The sequence below is a fragment of the Mytilus californianus genome, unplaced genomic scaffold (assembly GCF_021869535.1).
Source record: "Mytilus californianus isolate M0D057914Y unplaced genomic scaffold, xbMytCali1.0.p SCAF_2, whole genome shotgun sequence".
Classification (NCBI taxonomy): domain Eukaryota; kingdom Metazoa; phylum Mollusca; class Bivalvia; order Mytilida; family Mytilidae; genus Mytilus; species Mytilus californianus.
In genome coordinates, this window is record NW_026262668.1 from 113,705,850 (window position 1) to 113,726,738 (window position 20,889).

A 20,889-nucleotide genomic window follows, 5' to 3' on the forward strand; every position below is an offset into this window, starting at 1 on the left:
AACAGAGAGTAAAGAGAAACATTCCTAGGATTCAAACTGTAGGAGGAGTTATGCGGAATAACTATATACCCATAATGGGACGGACAGACGGACGGACGGACAGACGGACAGACGGACGGACGAACGGACGGACGGAAAGGGATAAAACAATATGCCCCCAACTTTCAGTTGCGGTGGCATACAAAACAGTTTCATTTGGCTGTTTCAATAGATCGGTATGACTGGGTAATATAAATCCATCGGGGTGATCTCGGATGCTCCAGAAAGGCACCCGTCGTGTTATTCGAGAAAGTACAAACCCAGTGATTTGGTTTTATTTGGTACTTTACATTCAAGGAAAAGATGACGGTTTTATGGTTACGACCACTGGAACATGTCCGTCGTCACATATGAAACAGATATTCCAAAAAGTTTATTTTTCAATTAGTGCGAGGTAGATCAGGGAATTCAATTGATTACAAATAAAAGATTGATATTCGTATAAGTTCAAATGATCATTTATGCTAAAAAAAATTCGGAGAATTCTTTTTTTATAGTATTGATGCTTTGTCGCTTAGTCCGAGCCCTCCTCCCCCCGTTTCCCTGTAACTTTAGTGTGAGTTGATTTGAAGTGTTTCATTTGTTAACAATAAAGTTCAAGTCTTTTGATTTGTGTCGAGCCTGCGACATCAATGTAGCGGCGGTGAGACACAACAAACCTATATTTCGTCGTCGATAGTGGCGTCGGCGTCTCCATCTCCATTTTTTTTATTTCTATTGAGTTTAACCTTTCATTATACATGTTACTAAACATGTATGCCATCTATATTACTCTTAGAATATCATACTGGATTTGTTAACCTCGACTATTGTATCTGTATTTATATTGTATGTTTCTCTGTAAACTTGTATTAAGTTTTTAGAGAATAAAGTATCTATCTATCTATCTATCTATAGATCGTTAGGTTTCTAGTTTTTTACATTTTTCATTTCGGGACCTTTTATAGCTTACTATAGGGTATGGGTTTTGCTCATTGTTGAAAACCATACAGTTTTGTTTTAGTTAAATAAATCCGAATTAAACTGTTTTGACATGATCAATTTGTAAACCTTCATGAAGTGTTTTAAAACTTGTATAGGAGTTATTCAATATCAGGCGAGACACAGGGTTCCGTGGAATATTTTACAAATTTTTTACAAAAATACTGCTTCCGTTTGAGAACTAAGGATAAAAACAACAGGACCAAGTGCTTTGGGGATATCCCAATTATGTCCGAAATACTGTAAACTTTTTAATACTTTTTTCTTATTATTGTCTGCCGTTCCCCGTTTTCATACCAAATAACTCTGAACAACCACTCGAACTTTAATTTGAACTTAAACTCAATGGATAACGATACCCATCCAAAGCACATCAAACAAACGATATATTGAAATCTGTTTAAAAATAGAACATATTTTTTTCCGAATTGGTCACGTGGTTTTACCTCATCGAGTAATGGGATAACCACATCAAAGAATGACAGGACCACATTAAATAATGAAACAAACACATCATGTAGTGTAAAATCGTCAAATTTTGAAACATCATTACGTAATGTTAAAGCCATATAAAGAATTGGCAAATCATCATTCCGAAATAACAAAACCACATCATGTAATGAAACAACTACATAACGTTAAGTCACATTCACATCAAGTAATGTTAAAACCACATTGACTAATGACACAACCACATTAAATAATGGTGAAACCACATCGAGTAATGACAAAACCATATTGAGTAATGACAAAACTATATCAAGTCAATACGAAACCATATCGTGTAATATCGAAATATCATTAAGTAATGACTATTCCATATTGAGTTATATCAAAACATCATTACGTAATGTCAAAACCATATTAAGTAAAGACAAAATATCATCAAGTAATAATAAAACAACATAAAGTAATATCAGAGTTCCACATAAGACAGCTGTGGCGTTCCATACAATAGCACGTTTACACGGGTTATGAATATGTGCTATATATGAGCATTATATATCAAAGTGTAGTAGATATGAACCTTTCAGAACAGTATTTAGGGTTATCGCTGTTTTGTGTATTTTTCATTTGATCTTTTTTGTTGATAATTTTTCATATTATGTTACTCGCTTGAGATAGTAAATTAACGCTAAAAACTTAGGGCTAACGTGCCGTTGTCAATGTAAACAGCAACGAGTTCATATTCAAAATAGCGATAAACATATTATCAATGGTCTTTCAAACTTTAGGATGTTTTTTTTCGGCAACATCCCATCGCCCTTTAATGAGATTGTAGCTGAGAAAATCCTCCGGTTTGAAAATTTATTATACAGTAGAACTAGTATAGAATTATCTCTTCTTGCATCAATTATCGCATTTAACATTTCCATTTGCTTTGAAGAATTTTATCATCGCACGAAACAATATTTTTCAAAAGCTGCATTACATTAAACTATAGAAACACCAAATTGCTAGACATGTTTGTATTTTTCTGATCCCATATATATATTTATGTTTAGAGGAAACAAATTATGTAAATATCTTTTGCAGAGATTACAACAGTCATCCCACCTACTACAGCACCAACAACTTTGTTATCAACAACGACAGGTATGTTAAAATGTACCTGTACAACTTGTAGAAATATAAAGTAACAGTCGGATAAGCGACCTAGAGACGAAGATGTCGGAATAAAGCTTTCATACATACAACATTATATACGATACAATATTCGACAGTATAACCGAAAATATCAATCACAAACACCGAATCTAACGAAACAATAGACCAACAAACAAAGGCAAACAACTACGAATAACACATTGAACAGGTAGCTTGATTTGGTATAGACACACGATGGGATTAATCAGATATAAGTTAAACGTGTGCATAAATATCGTTAATGAGTAATACACATTGAGCACTGGAACAAGGAAATAAAAGACGACACAAAGTTTAAAAGTAGGATCATAAGTTGTATAGGTCTACAGGAAGCGTGTTGAGGTAGCCATAACTGTTGCTCCAGAACACAAAAAGTAATCCCACACTATATTGCTGCTAAGTTATGTGTGAATGTTATAACCAAATTACAACACAGTGTTTTAATCCTTTTCAGTTGATGTTTTTCATCCTTTACTTGAAATTAACTTTTAAAACATTAAATTGGGATCCGATTATGTAAGGATATGTTTGCGGTTTTGACTGAATTTTTGTTTTATATTAATCCAATCAAAAATGAGGGGTAAACACATGTGCTTCTGAAGGGTCAGCAGTCCTTGTCCGTATGCGATAATCCCTGTTAATAAATTGAATGAGGAAAACATGGGGAAAAGTTTTGTATCAGTTGTGTAATTATTTAATTATTACTATATGAATGTTCTTGTGTGTGTTTGTGCTGTATTTCTGTCACATAATGTTTTAGCGATATTTTTTAACATTGTCATAAAGCGGGAGGTTTGGCATGCCATGAAACATGGTTCAACCCACCATTTTTTCTTAAACTGTTTTGTACCAAGTCAGGGATATGGCAGTTGTTATCAAATAGTTCGTTTCTATGTGTGTTAGCGTTTGTTTTTGTTGCACTTCGGTGTTCCTGTTGTTCCTTTGTTTTCCTCTTATAAATGATGTGTTTCCCTCGGTTTTGGTTTGTAACCCGGATTTGTTTTCTCTTAATCAATTTATGACTTTTGAACACCGGTATACTACTGTTGCCTTTATATTTAATAAAAACTGATTGAGTCTTTTCACCAAATATTCCCGAAATGTTTTGACAATAATGTAGCTAAAGCTGCTATCGTCAGATCAACTTCAAATTAATGTCGGATCTATTAATTTGGCTGTACGTGTAGATGAATCTTAATTTTCTTTGTGTTTAATTGTGTAAAAGAGAGGCAAAAGATACCAGAGGGACATTCAAATTCATAAGTCGAAAATAAACTGGCAACGCCATGGCTAAAAAAGAAAAAGACCAACAGACAAACAACAGCACACATAACACAACATAGAAAACTAAAGACTGAGCAATACGAATCCCACCAAAAACTGGGGGTGATCTCAGGTGCTCCGGAAGGGTTAGCAGATCCTGCTCCACATGTGGCACCTGTCGTGTTGCTCGTGTTAGTACAAACCCGGTAAAAAGTCTAATTCGGTACGTCACATTCTGGAAATGGGGACGGGATTGTGGTTACGACATAAGGAACATATCCGCTAACATCTGTGAAACGGATATTCTATAACGGTCAACCAACTCGTGATGGCGTCCGTACAACTTATGAAGGGATGATTTCAACTTCACCACTTAGAACTATTGGTTTAGTAGCTTCCTTGTGAGCAGCAACCCTCTATAAAGGATATCACGATAGGAAATGCAAGCCCTGGAATATCGTATCAACTGGGAGATATATACTCCGTATGCAGGCGCTGCTGGAATGCTGCTACATAGAAATGGAAAGTTCACAATTGGGAAGCTGAAATCATCTCTTTTGTAAGATATATCAATTGTCTGTTCGTCTTTGATAGTCTTTGCCGAAATCTTATCTCATTTTGTTCTCCCTTTCAAATAATCCTTTAGTATTTTCTTCTATTTGATCAGCAAATGAAACGTAACTGCAAATAAAATTTATAGAGAAATACTGCATATATAAACTAACACCCTGAAGAAGTTTTTATTCATCAAACAGAGTGTATGAAGACCGCTTTAGATGAACTTACTCCAGCAATGTTGACAGTTACTACTGATGATTCTGCCAATGGATTTAGTCCAGAAGACATAATGCGAACCTCGGGATGGATTGCTGATGCTAGAAACCCTGTAGTTGTTTTGGAATTAAATGACGATGACGACAGTCCAAAGATTTACGAAGTTGGTATGACTGTCACTAATGTACAAAGGATAGAAGCTGAATTAAAGAATGTAGAAGGAGTATCAGTGATAACTGTAACGGTAAGTCTGTTATATGCAGCTCAGACAGACATACTTCTACGATCCCTTGTGGAGAGTTGTCGTATTGGCATTTATACTATATCTTCTTATGCCTGTATCAAAGACAGGTCTGATATGCGTTTTGTAAATTTGATGATTTTTTTTTGTGAAAATTGAAAAGAAAAATGGAAAACAATTTTTTTAAATTTTGAAAAGCATATTCCTGCGTTGAAGTTCAACGAATATTGATAAATATATGTATTTTATTGTATTTCACATTAATTCTGATGTAAAACATATCAGTTTAGAACCATTTAAAAAGGACGCCAAAATACAGAAAAAAATATTTGATAAGTGCATTTAAACGGTTTTGACATCTGAATAGAATATGATGTCCTGAATGAGTTCCTAGAGCTAAAATTGACTCGTCCACGGCGATTAACAAAATGTCGTCTAAATACTTAACAATACGAAGTTCTCGGACTTTTGGAAATAATATCTAGGTGAACTTTCATGTCATGAATTGATAACTGGTATTAAATATTATCCCTCAGCTTCCGATTTGGGAATACATGGTGGCCATCATTGAAAAAAATTGTCTTTGAAATTTGAGAAAACACATTACCTTAACCTACATCAATTTCCTTATGTTGTCTACAGAACTGTGTTGAAAATTGAACACAACAAATCCTATTGCAAACGAAAATAATACTTTATAGATTTCTGCCAATCTTTTGCTGGTGTACAAATCTGATGTGTATATTTGCTTCATTGCTTTGTTTGCATCAATATCAATTGTTTGTTTATGTACATCATAAAAAAATGTTCAAGTGGAGCTTATGCTGACCTGTCAGTTATGTAGTTGCTTTAACTACATAGTAAGGTGGAAAATAGTACAGAAGTAACTTATTACCAATGTTTCTCAGGAACAGAACATGTACAATTTCAAAATTGCCAAATACATCACGATAATTATTTCTTAACTTGTTATGTTATTATTAAACTTTTAACTCTAAAACTATCTACAGTTAGTACATTAACATACATAAACCAGCTATTAAGAATTGTATTTCATTTTGTAAAATTTCTTTTATGTATAACGTAACTGAAACTTTACCATTTTATTACAGCAAAAGCCAAAGTCAACCGGACAAGAACCAGTAGTTCTAACATTCAACGGTGTTATTGGTACAGAAATTGTAATAAAACTTGTGTCGCCACTAAGGGCTGAACCACCAATTGTTTCTGATACAGAAGTAATTGCATGTATTCATCCAAAAGGTACGTAATAGCATAATGTGGGTATGTGATATCTATAAAGAAAAATCATAGAAAAGAAATGCTTGTATTTGAATGCTAACATGAATAAAATCTGCCGAATTTATAAATAACGAGATGTATCAAAAGGAACTTTTATAGCCGAAAGTTTAATTACGTAGAATAGTTAGAGTGGTTGTTACATGTATTTTATTGTGATTATACCTTTTATTATACATCGTATGATAAAATAGTAAATACACGGTTTAATGAATATCTGGAGATAGAAATAAAGCAATTTTGGTTTTTGGTCTCGCTGCATGCATAATTGTAAATATTGTCATTATCTTATATTAATCCCAACACATGCATCAATGAAATTAACAGGTTTTTTGTTATAAAGTAGCAGTTTTGATAATGTAAGCTTTAATGAAAGACAGCAATAGACAACATGGCTATAAAAATACTTCACATTCCGAATTCCCACACTCTTATAACTCAATTTTTCTTAAAAATTCATTATCATATTAGCTTTAGAATCTTCAACATTCTGGCTCACATAAAAGACCGTTATAAATGTTAGTATTCTTGTAATGGTTAGAAAATACATAAAACAACACCATTACAAACTTTATCCCAAATTTTATATTCTATTCTTAGAAATTTACCTGTGACGTCAGTTTTCGTGGCGTTGATAAATTATATTATTTATTTATGTATGTCTTTGTCCTGAGTGTTCTTGCGTTTAGTTGTAATGTATTCCTGTCACGTAATGTTGTCATTTTAGCGGCATTTTTAACAATGCCATATAAGCGAGATGTTTGGCTAGCCATAAAACCAGGTTCAACCCACCATTTTTTCTTAAAATGTCCTGTACCAAGTCAGGAATATGGCAGTTGTAATCAAATAGTCCGTTTCTATGTATGTTGGCGTTTGTTTTTGTAGCAGTTTAGTGTTTATGTTGTTCCGTTGTTTTCCTCTTATAGTTGATGTATTTCCCTCGGTTTTGGTTTGTGGCTCGGATTTTTTACAGTTAAATCGATTTATGACTATTGAACAGCGGTATACTGCTATTGCCTTTATTTACTATTGCTGTGATAATTTAAGGTAACAATACTAAGGTTTTGTTAATTTGACTATTTTTCTATCTTTTACGGATATAAATTTACAAAATGAAATATATATTTTGTTGCTACAAATAAATTGTGCAGTTGTATACATTTTCGATAACACTCATTTCTTTTAAGATATTTGAGTAACACATTACACGTATATGTTTGATGGTGTAATTAAGTTTTCAATTAAAAGAAAGAAATAATGTAAATATTTTTTCCAGAGATCACAACAGTCATCCTGCCTACTATATCATCAACAACTTTGGTATCATCAACGACAGGTATGTCAGAGTAAACTTACACGCTACTGTTAAGGAGTGTGTTTTATCAAAAAAAAAAATTGAACAAAATAGTGAAACAATTTATGAAACAATTTGAATCGGTGTATGTGATAATTCACCAGAATTTATGTCTTAAAAAATGCCACAAACCAGAATCTAATTGTGCAGGGATATTTGTCGATTGATGTGTTAAATTTTGGCTTATTTCTCTAATATCGTGTTTAAATTTTAGTGGAAACAGTCATTATGAAACGCATAGCTATTTAAGTTGTTAGTTAATGGTTTACTTGTTAAATTTATATGTTATTTTGAAAGTTGAAACAAAATATGCAAATCGAAGCCCACATAAAAACCACTGGTATGTTCAATAGAATGACTTCATTTTAAATAGGTTATAATTGAATAGTGTTCACATTAGGCAGGTGTAAATAAATACATTTTACTGTAAAAGTACTCATAGTAAATAACAATGGTATCTCGTTTCTTAGATAAGTCATTTGGAATATTCTGACCCAATCAGCAACATAGCATAGTCATTGACACTGTTTTCAAATTAAAAAGAAATTCTTTTCTAACGATTTATCTTATCAATCTTTTATATACCATTATTCAAAACGAAAGACGATAGATATTCTTTTTTCTGCAAAAAGAGAAGCGACAGATACCGAAAGGAACATTTAAACTCATAAGCTGAAATAAAAAGACATCGCAATCACAAAAAACGAAAAAGACTAAGAGACAAACAACAATTTTCAAAACAAAATAAAGAAAACTAAAGACTGAGCAACACTAAACCCGCATACAGTACAAAATAGAATAGAAAATACAACAAGAGACAATCAAAACCAAGAAAGACAATGTTAAAAAGTTAATGACAAGACAAATAACAGTCCAACACAAAAAAATGATACAAAAACTTTCGATTGAACAACACGAACCCCATTACAAATCCGCCATAGAATCAGGTAATCCGGAAGGGTCGACAGTTCCTGCTCGACATGACCCATGCTGTGTTCATCTGTTAAATAGTTTGATATGTCATCCTCAGTGAGTAGCTTTTAATAGAGTAGCAATACGTCCATATGGAAGGTTTACACATAAACACTTTGTTAATGAAAAATAGTGTCGATGAAATATTATAAAGATGGTTAAAAGATATTGATTCCCATATTCTTTTTTCCGAATAAGTTGAGCTAACTTGGATCCCCCAATAGAAATATTTTAATCCAAACTTATAAATAGAAAGTTTCTATGATAAATATGCATATACTTGATTATAGTATACGATCATATTTATATTTTTAGCAATCAAAGAGTGTCCGGCAAATACTGTATCTGATACCTTAGATGTCGAAGAAGTGATTACTTCATCCAATCCAAATGAGGCAGATCAAGTTCTTGAGCCTGAAGGCTGGACCCCAGCAACTGATGATACTACACCAAATGTTGTATTGTCATGGAAGGAACCGGAATCAATTATGGATGTAATTGTAGAAACAGAAAATGTTGACACTGTCCGAATCATTGTTTACAATGACAATGAAGTAGTGTTTGATGAACCTTTCAAGGTATGATATATATCCAACTAATTGGTTGTTTCAGCGTAGAAGAAATACAAATAGTTTCGGTTTTTACGTTTATTTAGGAAGGGATTTAGGAAATGCAAGTTGAATAGTCAAATTTTTCTCTAACATTTACTACGCAAGTTTGCTGGAAAAAGGAATGACCTACTACTAGTTAGTATCAAGCTCTTTTTTCAATTATTTTTTAGCAATATTTTAATTATATGATGGAATAGAATCGTTATTGTAATGTTGCAATAAGTGTTATATCACAACATTTGCTATTTAAGTAATACAAACGTATACGTAGGTAACGGGATTTTTTATCAAATATGAAATTTCAGAAATGTTAAAATGACCAAAACAAAATATTCCTCATTTCTAGATAATCCAAACAAAGCATAAAACGCAAATCAAATTTGCAGTTTGCAGAATAAAAATATCTGCAAACGTATAGTTGCAACTAAGACTTTAGTTTTGGCGAACTCGTCAGTGAAATGATCTTTTCATTTCAGTTTTAAGTCTGAAATAATACATAAGTATAAACATATAGTGGTTTCTAAGCGTTTACTTTTAGACCACATTAGTTTTTGGTCTATTTGCATATCACGTTAAGGCCCTAAATATGGATAGCATGTACAAATTAACTTGATAGTATAAATTAGTTCATCACAAATACCAGAGTTGTGAAATTGTACGGCAGACGAGCGTTTCGTCCTTAAAAGACTCATCAGTGACGCTCCACTCAAAAATGTTAAAAGGCAAAATAAAGTACAAAGTTGAAGACCATGAAGTGAAAAAAATTCCGAAAATTTTTACCAAATACGGCTAAGATAATCTTTTTCTTGGTTAGAAAATCCTTAGTATTTCGATCAGTTCAAAGTTTTATGTCACACTTTTCGTCTGTATAAACAACAACTCTCTATTACATATTACCTCGATTTGTGCATGTACTAGATGTTTTCTTTCCACAAATATATGTCAAAACTATTTTTTTTTTTTAAATTATTTATCCCGTCTTTTGTCCTTCTGATATCAGTTTATTATAAATGTGTAGAGCACTGTGTGAATTTTGCACATACCTTTCTATTTTTAAAATTGTTTCAATTTATTAAAAAGCTCTTGACCTGTTATATTTCAGTATTTTAGACAAAAAATCCCTGCACGTAACTCTCTTTTGTACAAACATTTGTTCAAGAAAATTGTTGTTAGAACATATAAAACGTTCTTAATACTCAAAATGAAATGAAAGTTTCGTTACAAGAGAAATGTTCTGAAATGACTGTCAAAGATATCCACTGTAAATATACTTTATTGTCTATATCCAGCATATGCCATATCGTATCATTTAATTTACATAATGACTTTGTTGTTAAACAGGTTCAACCAGACGACAAAACAGTAGAGGTAAATTTGCCAAATATTAAGAAAGACATTGTTCCAGGTAACAAGATTAAACTGATAATTACACCTGTGTCGGATGCTGTGACGCCTGTTGTGAAGAATGTGAATGTGAAAATCTGTAGGAAAGGTACGTTTTTGAGGTTTTTGTAAAATAACTAGTTTATTTTGATAAAGATATGTTGGAACTTATGTAAGCCTCACACAGTAGTTCATACTGTTCCGTATACTGAGCAACTTTGCAAGAATGACTACAGGTGTAAAATTGTATTTTTCTCGTAATCAAGATATGTGTACAGATCTACATGTGCAGGTATATCTTCACATATTCACGAGTTCCCATATGCTGTATTTAATCATCACAAAACTACATTGCAAAAATATGAACGATATGACACAGATTTTATGTTACTCGAAGTGCAAAAAGTTATTTATATTTATAAACAGCCTGTTAAACAAGTAGTCAGCGAAAATCAACTGTCAATAGATCAATTACAGGTTTACTCGGGTTATGAATATGTGCTATATATGAGCCTAATATAATAAAGTTAAGTAGATATGAACCTTTCCGGACAGTATCGCTGTTTTGTATATTTTTCCTGTCATGTTTTTATGTGATAATTTTTTTATATCATGCTACTCGCTTCAGATAGAGAATTATCGCTAGTGCGCACGTGCCGTTTTCAATGTAAACATAAACGACGTCATAAGCAAACAAGCGATCAACAGATTATCAAAGGTCTTTTAAATTCGAGGATGCTTCTCGGCCTCATTTCATTTTAGGGTTGTCGCCCTTCGATGAGATTGTATCTGAGAAACACCCTCTCGTTTGTAAAAACCATCGATAATCTTTACTTATACAGTAGAACTAGTTAAGAAGTATCTCTTCTTGCATCGAATATCGCATTGACGATTTGCAATCCCTTTGATGAATTTTATAATCCGTCAGTCTTATATAATAATCACAGTAAACAATATTTTTCTAAGGCTGCATTACAATAAACTATAAAAACACCAAATTGCTATAAATGTGTTTTTTCTCATTCCATATATTTTTGTGTTCAAAGAAAATATCTATATAAATATCTATTACAGAGATAACAACAATCATACCTCCTACTACAGCACCAACAACTTTGTTATCAACAACGACAGGTATGGTAAAGTTCCAAGTAGAACGTTCCGCGTTAAACTTGTAGAAATATAAAGTAAACAGTCGAATATAAGCAACTTAGAGACGATAATGTCTGTAAAAGCTTTTTTCTATAAAACTTACAACACTATTGGACAGTATGACATGAAATAAAGGCAAACAACTAAGATTAAAACATTGAACAGGTAGTTTGATTTAGTACAGACACACGATGAGGTTCGGTTAGACCAGTGCATAAATATTACCATTTGTCTATTTAGACCAAATGTCGTTAATGAGTAAAACAAAATAAACACATGAACAGTGCAGCCACCAACAGGATGACTACTAACTTGAACAAGGAAATAAAAGACGTTACAAAGTTTAAAAGCAAGGTCGTTAATTGTTTAGATCTGATTGATAAGAATATGTTTGCGGTTTTGGCCAAAAAGTAGTTGTTTCATTTGATGTGTGAAAATATGGCACTTCTTCCGAAGGTCTTGTTTGTAATTATAAAAGATGTACATCGTATATCATGCAAAAGTAAGAAGACGAAAGAACAAAAACATCACAATCGACGAAAGGAAGACGAGAAGTTGGCTCAGAAAAGTGAAACATATCCTGTCTCTGACACAGATATTCCATCAATAAATTGCACGAGAAAAACATGGTAAAAATTTTTGTATCGTTTGTGTAATCATTTAGTCATTACTATAAACATACACCGCCTCCGGGTTCGGGAATTTCTCGCTGTGTTGAAGAACACTTGGTGGTCGTGGGCTATTTTCTGCTCTTTGGTCGGGTTGTTGTCTCTTTGACGCATTCTCAATTTTACGTATAAAAAATGAATGAGTTTTTGCAACTACTGGAGCAAAAGCTGCAACCTTCAAATCAACTTCAATAATTTCGGATCCATTCATTTGGCTGTTCGTGTGGCTGAATCTGAATATTTTTTGTGTTTAATTGTGTAAGGAGTATCATTTGTCTGTTCGTCTTTAATAGTCTTTACCGAGATGTTATCTCATTTTGTTCCCCCTTTTAAATGTTCCTTTAGTATTTTCTTCTGTTTGATCAGCAAAAGTAACGTAACTGCAAATAAAATTTGAAGAGAAATACTGGATATATTTTGAAGAAGTTTTTTATTCATTAAACAGAGTGTATGAAGACCGCTTTAGATGAACTTACTCCAGCAATGTTGACAGTTACTACTGATGATTCTGCCAATGGATTTAGTCCAGAAGACACATTGTTATCCTCTGGATGGATTGCCGATGCTAGAAACCCTGTAGTTGTTTTGAAATTAAATGACGATGACGACAGTCCAAAGATATACGAAGTTGGTATGACTGTCACTAATGTAAAAAGGATAGACGCTGAATTAAAGAATGTAGAAGGAGTATCAGTATTAACTGTAACGGTAAGTCTGTTATATGCTGCTCTGACACGCATACTTCTACGTTAGTTGATCCCTAGTGGAGAGTTGTCGTATTGGCAATCATACCACATCTTATTCTTATATAAAAGACAGGACTGATATGTGTTTGGTAAATTTGATGATATTTTGTGAAAATTGAAAAGAAAACGGAAAAACAAATGTGAAATTTTGTGAAGCATATTCTTGCGTCTGAAGTTCAACGAATATTGATAAACATATGTATTTTATAGTATTTTAAATGAATCCTTGATGTAAAAACATGTCAGTTTAGAACCAGTTAAAAAAAAAAATACATAAAAAATATTTGATAAGTGCATTTTAACGGCTTTGACATCTAAATATTACATGATGCCCTAAATGAATTTTAGCCACCATTTGAAAAAAATGTCCTTGAAATTTGAGAAACCACATAACTTTAACGTAACATCAACGTCCTTATGTTGTCTTCATAACTGGGATCAAATTTGAAGACAACAAATTCTATTGCAAACGCAAATAATACTTTATAGATTTCGTGTGCAATTTGATAATCATAAAACTATGCTCTTTTGCTTTCCTATGCCAATCTTATGCTGGTGTACAAATCTTACGTGTAATGTTTGCGTCTTATTTGCATCAATATTGACTATTTGTTCATTTGCATCATAAAAATGTTTGCAAATAAACTCATCATAGATACCAGGATTGAAATTTTGTTTTTTGCACCAGACGCGCGTTTCGTCTACAAAAGACTCATCAGTGACTCTCGAATCAAAACAAGTTCGAAAGGCCAAAAAGTAGGAAGTTGAAGAGCATTGAGGACCAAAAATTCCTAAAAGTTTTGCCAAATACAGCTAAGATAATCCATTCCTGGTGATTGCAAGCGGAGCCTATGCTGACATGTCAGTTATCTAGTTGCTTTAATTGTGTGACATCTCGTTATAGCGATTTAAAGATTTGTAACATATTTACTGTTATTATTTTCTTTACAAGATCAAATGTGTTTTTATTCTTAAAATGAATATGTCAACATTTGAAAACGTTCATAATTTGTAAATGCACAACTACATAATAAGACGGGAAAAAGTACAGAAGTAACACATTTCCAATGCTTCATAGGAACAGAACATGTACAATTTAAAAATTGCCAAATACATCACGATAAAGATTTCATGACTTGTTAGGTCAATATTAAACTTTTAACTATAAAACTATCTACTTTTAGTACATTAACATACATAAACCAGCCATCAAGAATTGTATTTCATTTTGTAAATTTTTTTTTATGTATAACGTAACCGAAACTTTACCATTTTATTACAGCAAAAGCCAAAGTCAACCGGACAAGAACCAGTAGTTCTAACGTTCAATGGTGTTATTGGTACAGAAATTGTTATTAAACTTGTGTCGCCATTAAGGGCTGAACCACCGATTGTTTCTGATACAGAAGTAATTGCATGTATTCATCCAAAAGGTAATATCATTATGTGGATATGTGATATCTATAAAGAAAAAGAAAAGAAAAGAAATGCTTATTTCTTAATATTAATATGAATAAAATCTGCTGAATCTATAAATAACCAGATATCAAAAGGAAACTTTATAGCCAACTATACGGTATGGGTTTTTCTCATTGTTGAAGCCGTACGGTTGCATATAATTGCTCACATCCACTTCATCTGAACTTTGCTGGATAGGGCAATCATACCACATCTCTCTTTTTGAAATTTGTATTGTTGTTCTTAATTTTAATAGTTTCTTGAAGGTTTCAACGATGTTACAGCACGATCAGCACGGTTCCTAACTTTAATGTCTGTTAACTCTTTCAAATTACCGCGCTACTTATGTCTTAAAATGAACATAGGCTAAACTACGATATGTATGAAAATGTTCATATGTGTTAACGTTAGAGCAAACTTGTATTGGTTAATTGGTTAATTGACTCATGATTTCGCTGGAATAATTATATATTCAAATTAAATGTTATTAGTTTTGCATCTTTATACTGTTAGTACCTTTGAATTATCAATGTTTTGGGGAATATAACACAACAAAATATCATTGGAAGGCTTAATTGTGGAGAATAGTTAGATTGGTCGTTACATGTATTTGATTTTTTATACCTATAAGTATACAGATTGCTGTCGGTGTGACCCAAGGCTCCGTGTTGAAGACCGTGCTTTGACCTATAATGTTTTACTTTTTTAATTTTGACTTGGATGGAGAGTTGTCTCATTGGCACTCATACCACATCTTCTTATATCTATTGTATGATAAAAAAGTATATGTAAAAGTATATTGTTTTTTGTTCCACTTCTGTGTTCTGTTACTTCGTTGTTTTCCTCTTATAGTTGATGTGTTTCCCTCGGTTTTAGTTTGTAACTCGGATTTGTTTTCTCTTAATCGATTTATGACTTTTGAAGAGCGGTATACTACTGTTGCCTTTATATATGACGTGGATTAATGAATATCTGGAGATAGAAATAAAGCAATTTTGGTCTTGCTGCATGCATATCTTAGATATCGCTTTTTTCTTATATTAACCCTTACTCATGTTTTACTGAAATTTACAGTTTTTATTATAAAGTAGCAGTTTTTGAAACAGAAATAGACAACATCGCTATAAAAATGTTTCACACACTCTTATAACTCAATTTTCCTTTAGCATTCATTGTAAATCTATTATTGTATTAGTCCAAATAATTATGACGTCTTGCAAGGCTATTTTAATTTTTTTTCTGGGACGCCTTCCTACGATATAGTTATGACGTCTTGCAAGGCTATTTTAATTTTTTTTTCTGGGACGCCTTCCTACGACGTCATAACGCTGAAGCCATTTTTTACGTCTGGACTTTGAGAGAGAATTTTGGGGGGAACTTTGAGACCCAATTTTGGCATGTAATCTTCATTGCCGGCTAATAAATTTTACATAGTTACAAAGTGTTACCTTTTTTGTGCTTATTGATGTAAAATATTTCCAGAAATATCCAAACGAAATGATGAAATAAGATGCGATTCCATTTGAGGTGGGCAAAAATTTATTTTGTTTTCAAAATGGTTTCCCATAATTTCCAAAATACGTCACTTCCGGAGTGTATAAAATATAAAAGTCGGTAAATTTTGGCAGACCCGATTTTCCGGATAATACAAATCGAACGTTCCGGAAATTCGGGTCTATCAAATTTTACCGACTATGATATTTTATACTCTCCGGAAGTGACGTATTTTGGAAATTGTGGGAAACCATTTTGAAAACAAAATAAATGTTTGCCCACCTCAAATGGAATCGCATCTTATTTTATCATTTCGTTTGGATATTTCTGGAAATATTTTACACCAATAAGCACAAAAAAGGTAACACTTTGTAACTATGTAAAATTTATTAGCCGGCAATGAAGATTACATGCCAAAATTGGGTCTCAAAGTTCCCCCCAAAATTCTCTCTCAAAGTCCAGACGTAAAAAATGGCTTCAGCGTTATGACGTCGTAGGAAGGCGTCCCAGAAAAAAAATTAAAATAGCCTTGCAAGACGTCATAATTATTTGGACTATTATTGTATAAGCTATAGAATCTTTAGCATTCGGGCTTACATGAAAGACTATAATGAATGTAATTATGGGTGTGATCATTTCAGGTAAGAATATAAGGGTTGTGTTTATTTGACTACTTTTCTATCTTCTACGAATATAAATTTCAAAAATGAAATGTAAATATGTATGTTGTTGCTACAACTAAATTGCTTAGTTGTGTACATTTTACTGAACATTCATTTCTTTCAAGATATTTGAGTAACACTTTACAAAAAAATATTTTTGATGATGTAATTAAGATTTCAATTTAGAGAAAGAAATAATGTAAATATGTTTTTCAGAGATTACAACAGTCATCCTGCCTACTATATCATCAACAACTTTGGTATCGACAACGACAGGTATGTTTAAGTAAACATTCACGCTACCGATTTAATCTGGTTAAAATTATAATTAAAAAAAGATTAAATTGTGCAGAGATATTTTGTCAGTTTTAACCAAAACATAGTTGTCCAGTTTTGATGTGATAAATTTTGGAACATTTCTCAAAAATTGTGTTTATAACTTTAGTACAGGTGGAAGCAGTCATTATAAAATGCATAGCTATATAAGTTGTTAGTTAATGGTTTATTTGTCAGATATATATGTTATTTTGCAATTTGACAGAAAAATGCAAATCCAAACCCACATACTAAAGATCACTGGTATGTTCAATAGAACTACTTCATTTGAAATATGTTATGAATAAATAGTTTTTAAATTAGGCAAGTATTTTTTATAATTAACAGTGATATCTCGTTTCATAAATTAGTCAGCTGAAATTCTGACCCAATCAGTAACATAGCATAGTCAATGACATGGTTTTCAATTAAAAAAAAATCTTTTTAAAACGATTTATCTAATCAATCTTTTATATATAGAAATAAGGAGATGTGGTATGACTGCCAATGATTTATTCAAAACGAAAGATGATAGATATTCTTTTCTACAATGTTAATGAGAAGATAAACAATAGTCCAACAAAAACACGATACAGAAACAAATGATTGAAGACCAAGAACCCCGTTAAAATTTGGGATGAATACAGGTGATCTGGAAGGGTCAACAGCTCTTAATCCATTAATAAACCTTGCTGTGTTTCTCTATTTAAATACTATGCCATGTCATCATCAGTGAGTAGACATCATACCATTTGCACATTGGTAAATGCCTCATTTATAACTCTAAGACATCACTAAAATTCATGAACCATCGTTACATGTAAGTCAAATTGCCCTAAAACTTACCCGAACTCTTAAATCTAAACTGAAGCTTACCACAAAATTATGTCCGTGTTGTTAAACAGTATTCAACAAAATATGTCATCGGTGAAGTGCTTTAGAAGCGACATGATTTTAATTTCTTTATGTGAAATAAGTTCAAACCCTATTGATGTAAATTTAAATTAATAGGTTATATACATTCTGTGCTTTAATGTTATTTTAAAACAATTGCTTAACATTTCCCGATTTAGGAATAGTTCAATTTGGAGTTTTTGCGAGTGACTCAGGTTTATTTTTTACCTTGATTAGTATATTCTAAATGGATTTATGAGAATATCGGTAAAATAATGTGGACTTTAATAGAGCGTTTTAAACTATATGTACTTGCGGTAGGTTTACACACAATCACGTTGTTAATAATGTTGTTGAAATAATTAAATTTTTTTTAAACATATTGATCCCCATATCCTTTTTTCAAAACAAGTGGAACCAACTTGGATTCCCCAATAGAAAATTTTTAATATATATAAATAAACAATTGATTATAATATTTGTTTTTATTTATATGTATAGCAATCAAAGAGTGTCCAGTAAATACGGTATCTGATACCTTAGATGTTGAAGACGTGGTTACTTCATCTAATCCAACCGAAGCAGATCAAGTTCTGGAACCTGAAGGATGGACACCAGCAACTGATGACACTACTCCGAGCGTTGTATTGTCATGGAAGGAACCGGAATCAATTATGGATGTAATTGTAGAAACAGAAAAGATTGACACTATCCAAATCATTGTCTACAATGACGACGTAGTTGTTTTTGATGAGCCGTTCAAGGTATGATATAGCTGCATTAGCGAAGAAAACTACTGAATAGTAAAAAATTCAAGAATACTTGAACTTCCCAATGATGTTTTACAAAATTTAGTTTTTCGTGTTTTTCGCCTTTTTTATTTAAGGTAAAAAAAAATATAACCTTTTAATTATTTCTAAGGTCGTTTATATATATTTTTGCACTATTTTATTCTCATAATAAAGGAGCAGCTTTATGGAAAAGATGCAATTATTATTACATCAAAATACTTGCAATTTAAGAAATGCAGACTAAAAAAATCTTGACAAATGTTGAAAATAACCTTCTGCATCAGAAGAAAGCCAAAAGTCTGTAAAACTTTACTATAATGTAGCAAAATAAAACAAATCGACGGTAGAATCCCTCAAGAAATGGCTACGATCAAGATTATATTTTGGCTGATGTTCTCATTGACATTGGAACTTCAAATTTTAGAGTTCGATATAAACGTTGGTATCTGATATGTTACGATACCGGTTGTGACCTATTCCGATTGTGACCTATTTCCGATTATGGCATTTTTACGTGTTAAAACAAAGTATTGATTCGCATGGCGTGCATAACAGGATACGCTAACCCTGCGAAGCACCCGGTCTTACTCCTTTTCGATTTTATTCGATTCCCTCAGTTTTTGTTTTTAACTTGATGTGTATGTACTCAAATGAGATTTTAACTGCTGTTTCCTCGAGTATATATAGCTGCTCAAGAAAAGTGAAAAGAAGCTGTTTTAGGGGTACACAAAAGACATTTATCAATCCGCTATTGTAAAACATTCAACGTTTGACCAAAGTATCTTAATAAGAGTTTGTAACCTTATATTTCTACGTATTTTTACATCACTGGTGTTCCTGATAAAGGTCATTTCTGAAATGCGATACGGATGCTCGAAGTTTTTAAAGTGTAATTTTAATTCAATAACATGACGAGTGTCACTATTTGAGAAGAAACTGCTGACCTCTCTACAGTAGCTGAGTTATCTTGAGATTTTGTTTGGTACCTTGATTTGTCTCTTGGTAATCGATTTACGATATTTGAACATCGATAAACTACTATCGACCTGATTTAACCACATGTTTTGATGGAATTCGTCTTGCTCCAGTTTTAGTTTTGTGTAGATTTTGTAATTACTGTCGATATTTTATTGTTCCTTTGGTATCCCCTCTTTCATTTTTCTAAATAATCAATTCAAAATGATAATGCTGTGATATGAGACACTTCTGACAAAAATCAGACTAGCAGTAATATCCACTGTGCTTTGAGTCGTCCAAATAATGACAATAGGATTTCAACTAAAGGGGGATGAAGACTTTATTAACTTTATTCTATTGATAATGGTTTATTTGCAAAATAAGTCATAGTGTTTAATAAGCAGTGATTAAATGTTTTCTGTTTTAACAGGTACAACCAGGTGACAAAACAGTAGAAGTAAATTTACCGACTATTAAAAATGACAAAGTTCCGGGTAACAAGATTGAACTTATTATAACACCTGTGTCAGACTATGTTACGCCTGTTGTGAAAAATGTGAACGTGAAAGTCTGTAGGAAAGGTAATTGGTTTTTTATAACTCTAGAAAATATGAACAATATTGTAGCAATAAATTATCATAGATGTTTTTTTTATTCAGAGATTTTGCAACAGTGCATTTACTTTTAAATGCTTGTGTAAAAATGACATTCTTGTACTCAAACAAATTTGCCCCGATTCCTCCTTATTGCTTTCAAAAATAGAAACACGATTGATATTGTTAATGTCAATTAATGCATTTTTTGCCTCTTAATGAGTAAATTCCCGATTGTTAATCCATTGTGTTTGCTCTTGATCTCTTTTACATATACATCAATTTATCTGTGTTGAGAGTGGATTACATTGTTAATTTTCAACTTTCTTATTGCCTTTTTTAATCAATAAACAGTCATAAGAAGCCGACTTTTTTCATCTATATTTGAAAAATTTCGTCTTCTGATATAAACCATAAGGAATACATTAATAAATTTGCAAATGTTATCCAAGTAACATTTTCAGGTAATGTAAGCTTAAATAAAAGACAGAAACAGTCAGAACGGCTATCAAAATGCTTCACATGCCACATTTATACTCTCTCATGAAAAAACATTCTTCTAACGTCCCATATGAGGCCTCGATCATATTAGCTT

General features: G+C 32.2%; 1 protein-coding gene across 1 annotated transcript in view; it reads left to right on the top strand.

The window, feature by feature from the left end:
- Positions 1–20,889, top strand: part of LOC127727766 (uncharacterized) — a 65,066-nt gene that overhangs the window by 22,856 nt on the left and 21,321 nt on the right. Inside the window, exons 12-14 of the mRNA XM_052234883.1 lie at positions 16,961–17,020; positions 18,455–18,717; positions 20,132–20,282. Coding sequence (XP_052090843.1) covers positions 16,961–17,020; positions 18,455–18,717; positions 20,132–20,282 — 474 coding nt within the window. The remainder of the gene's footprint in view (positions 1–16,960; positions 17,021–18,454; positions 18,718–20,131; positions 20,283–20,889) is intronic.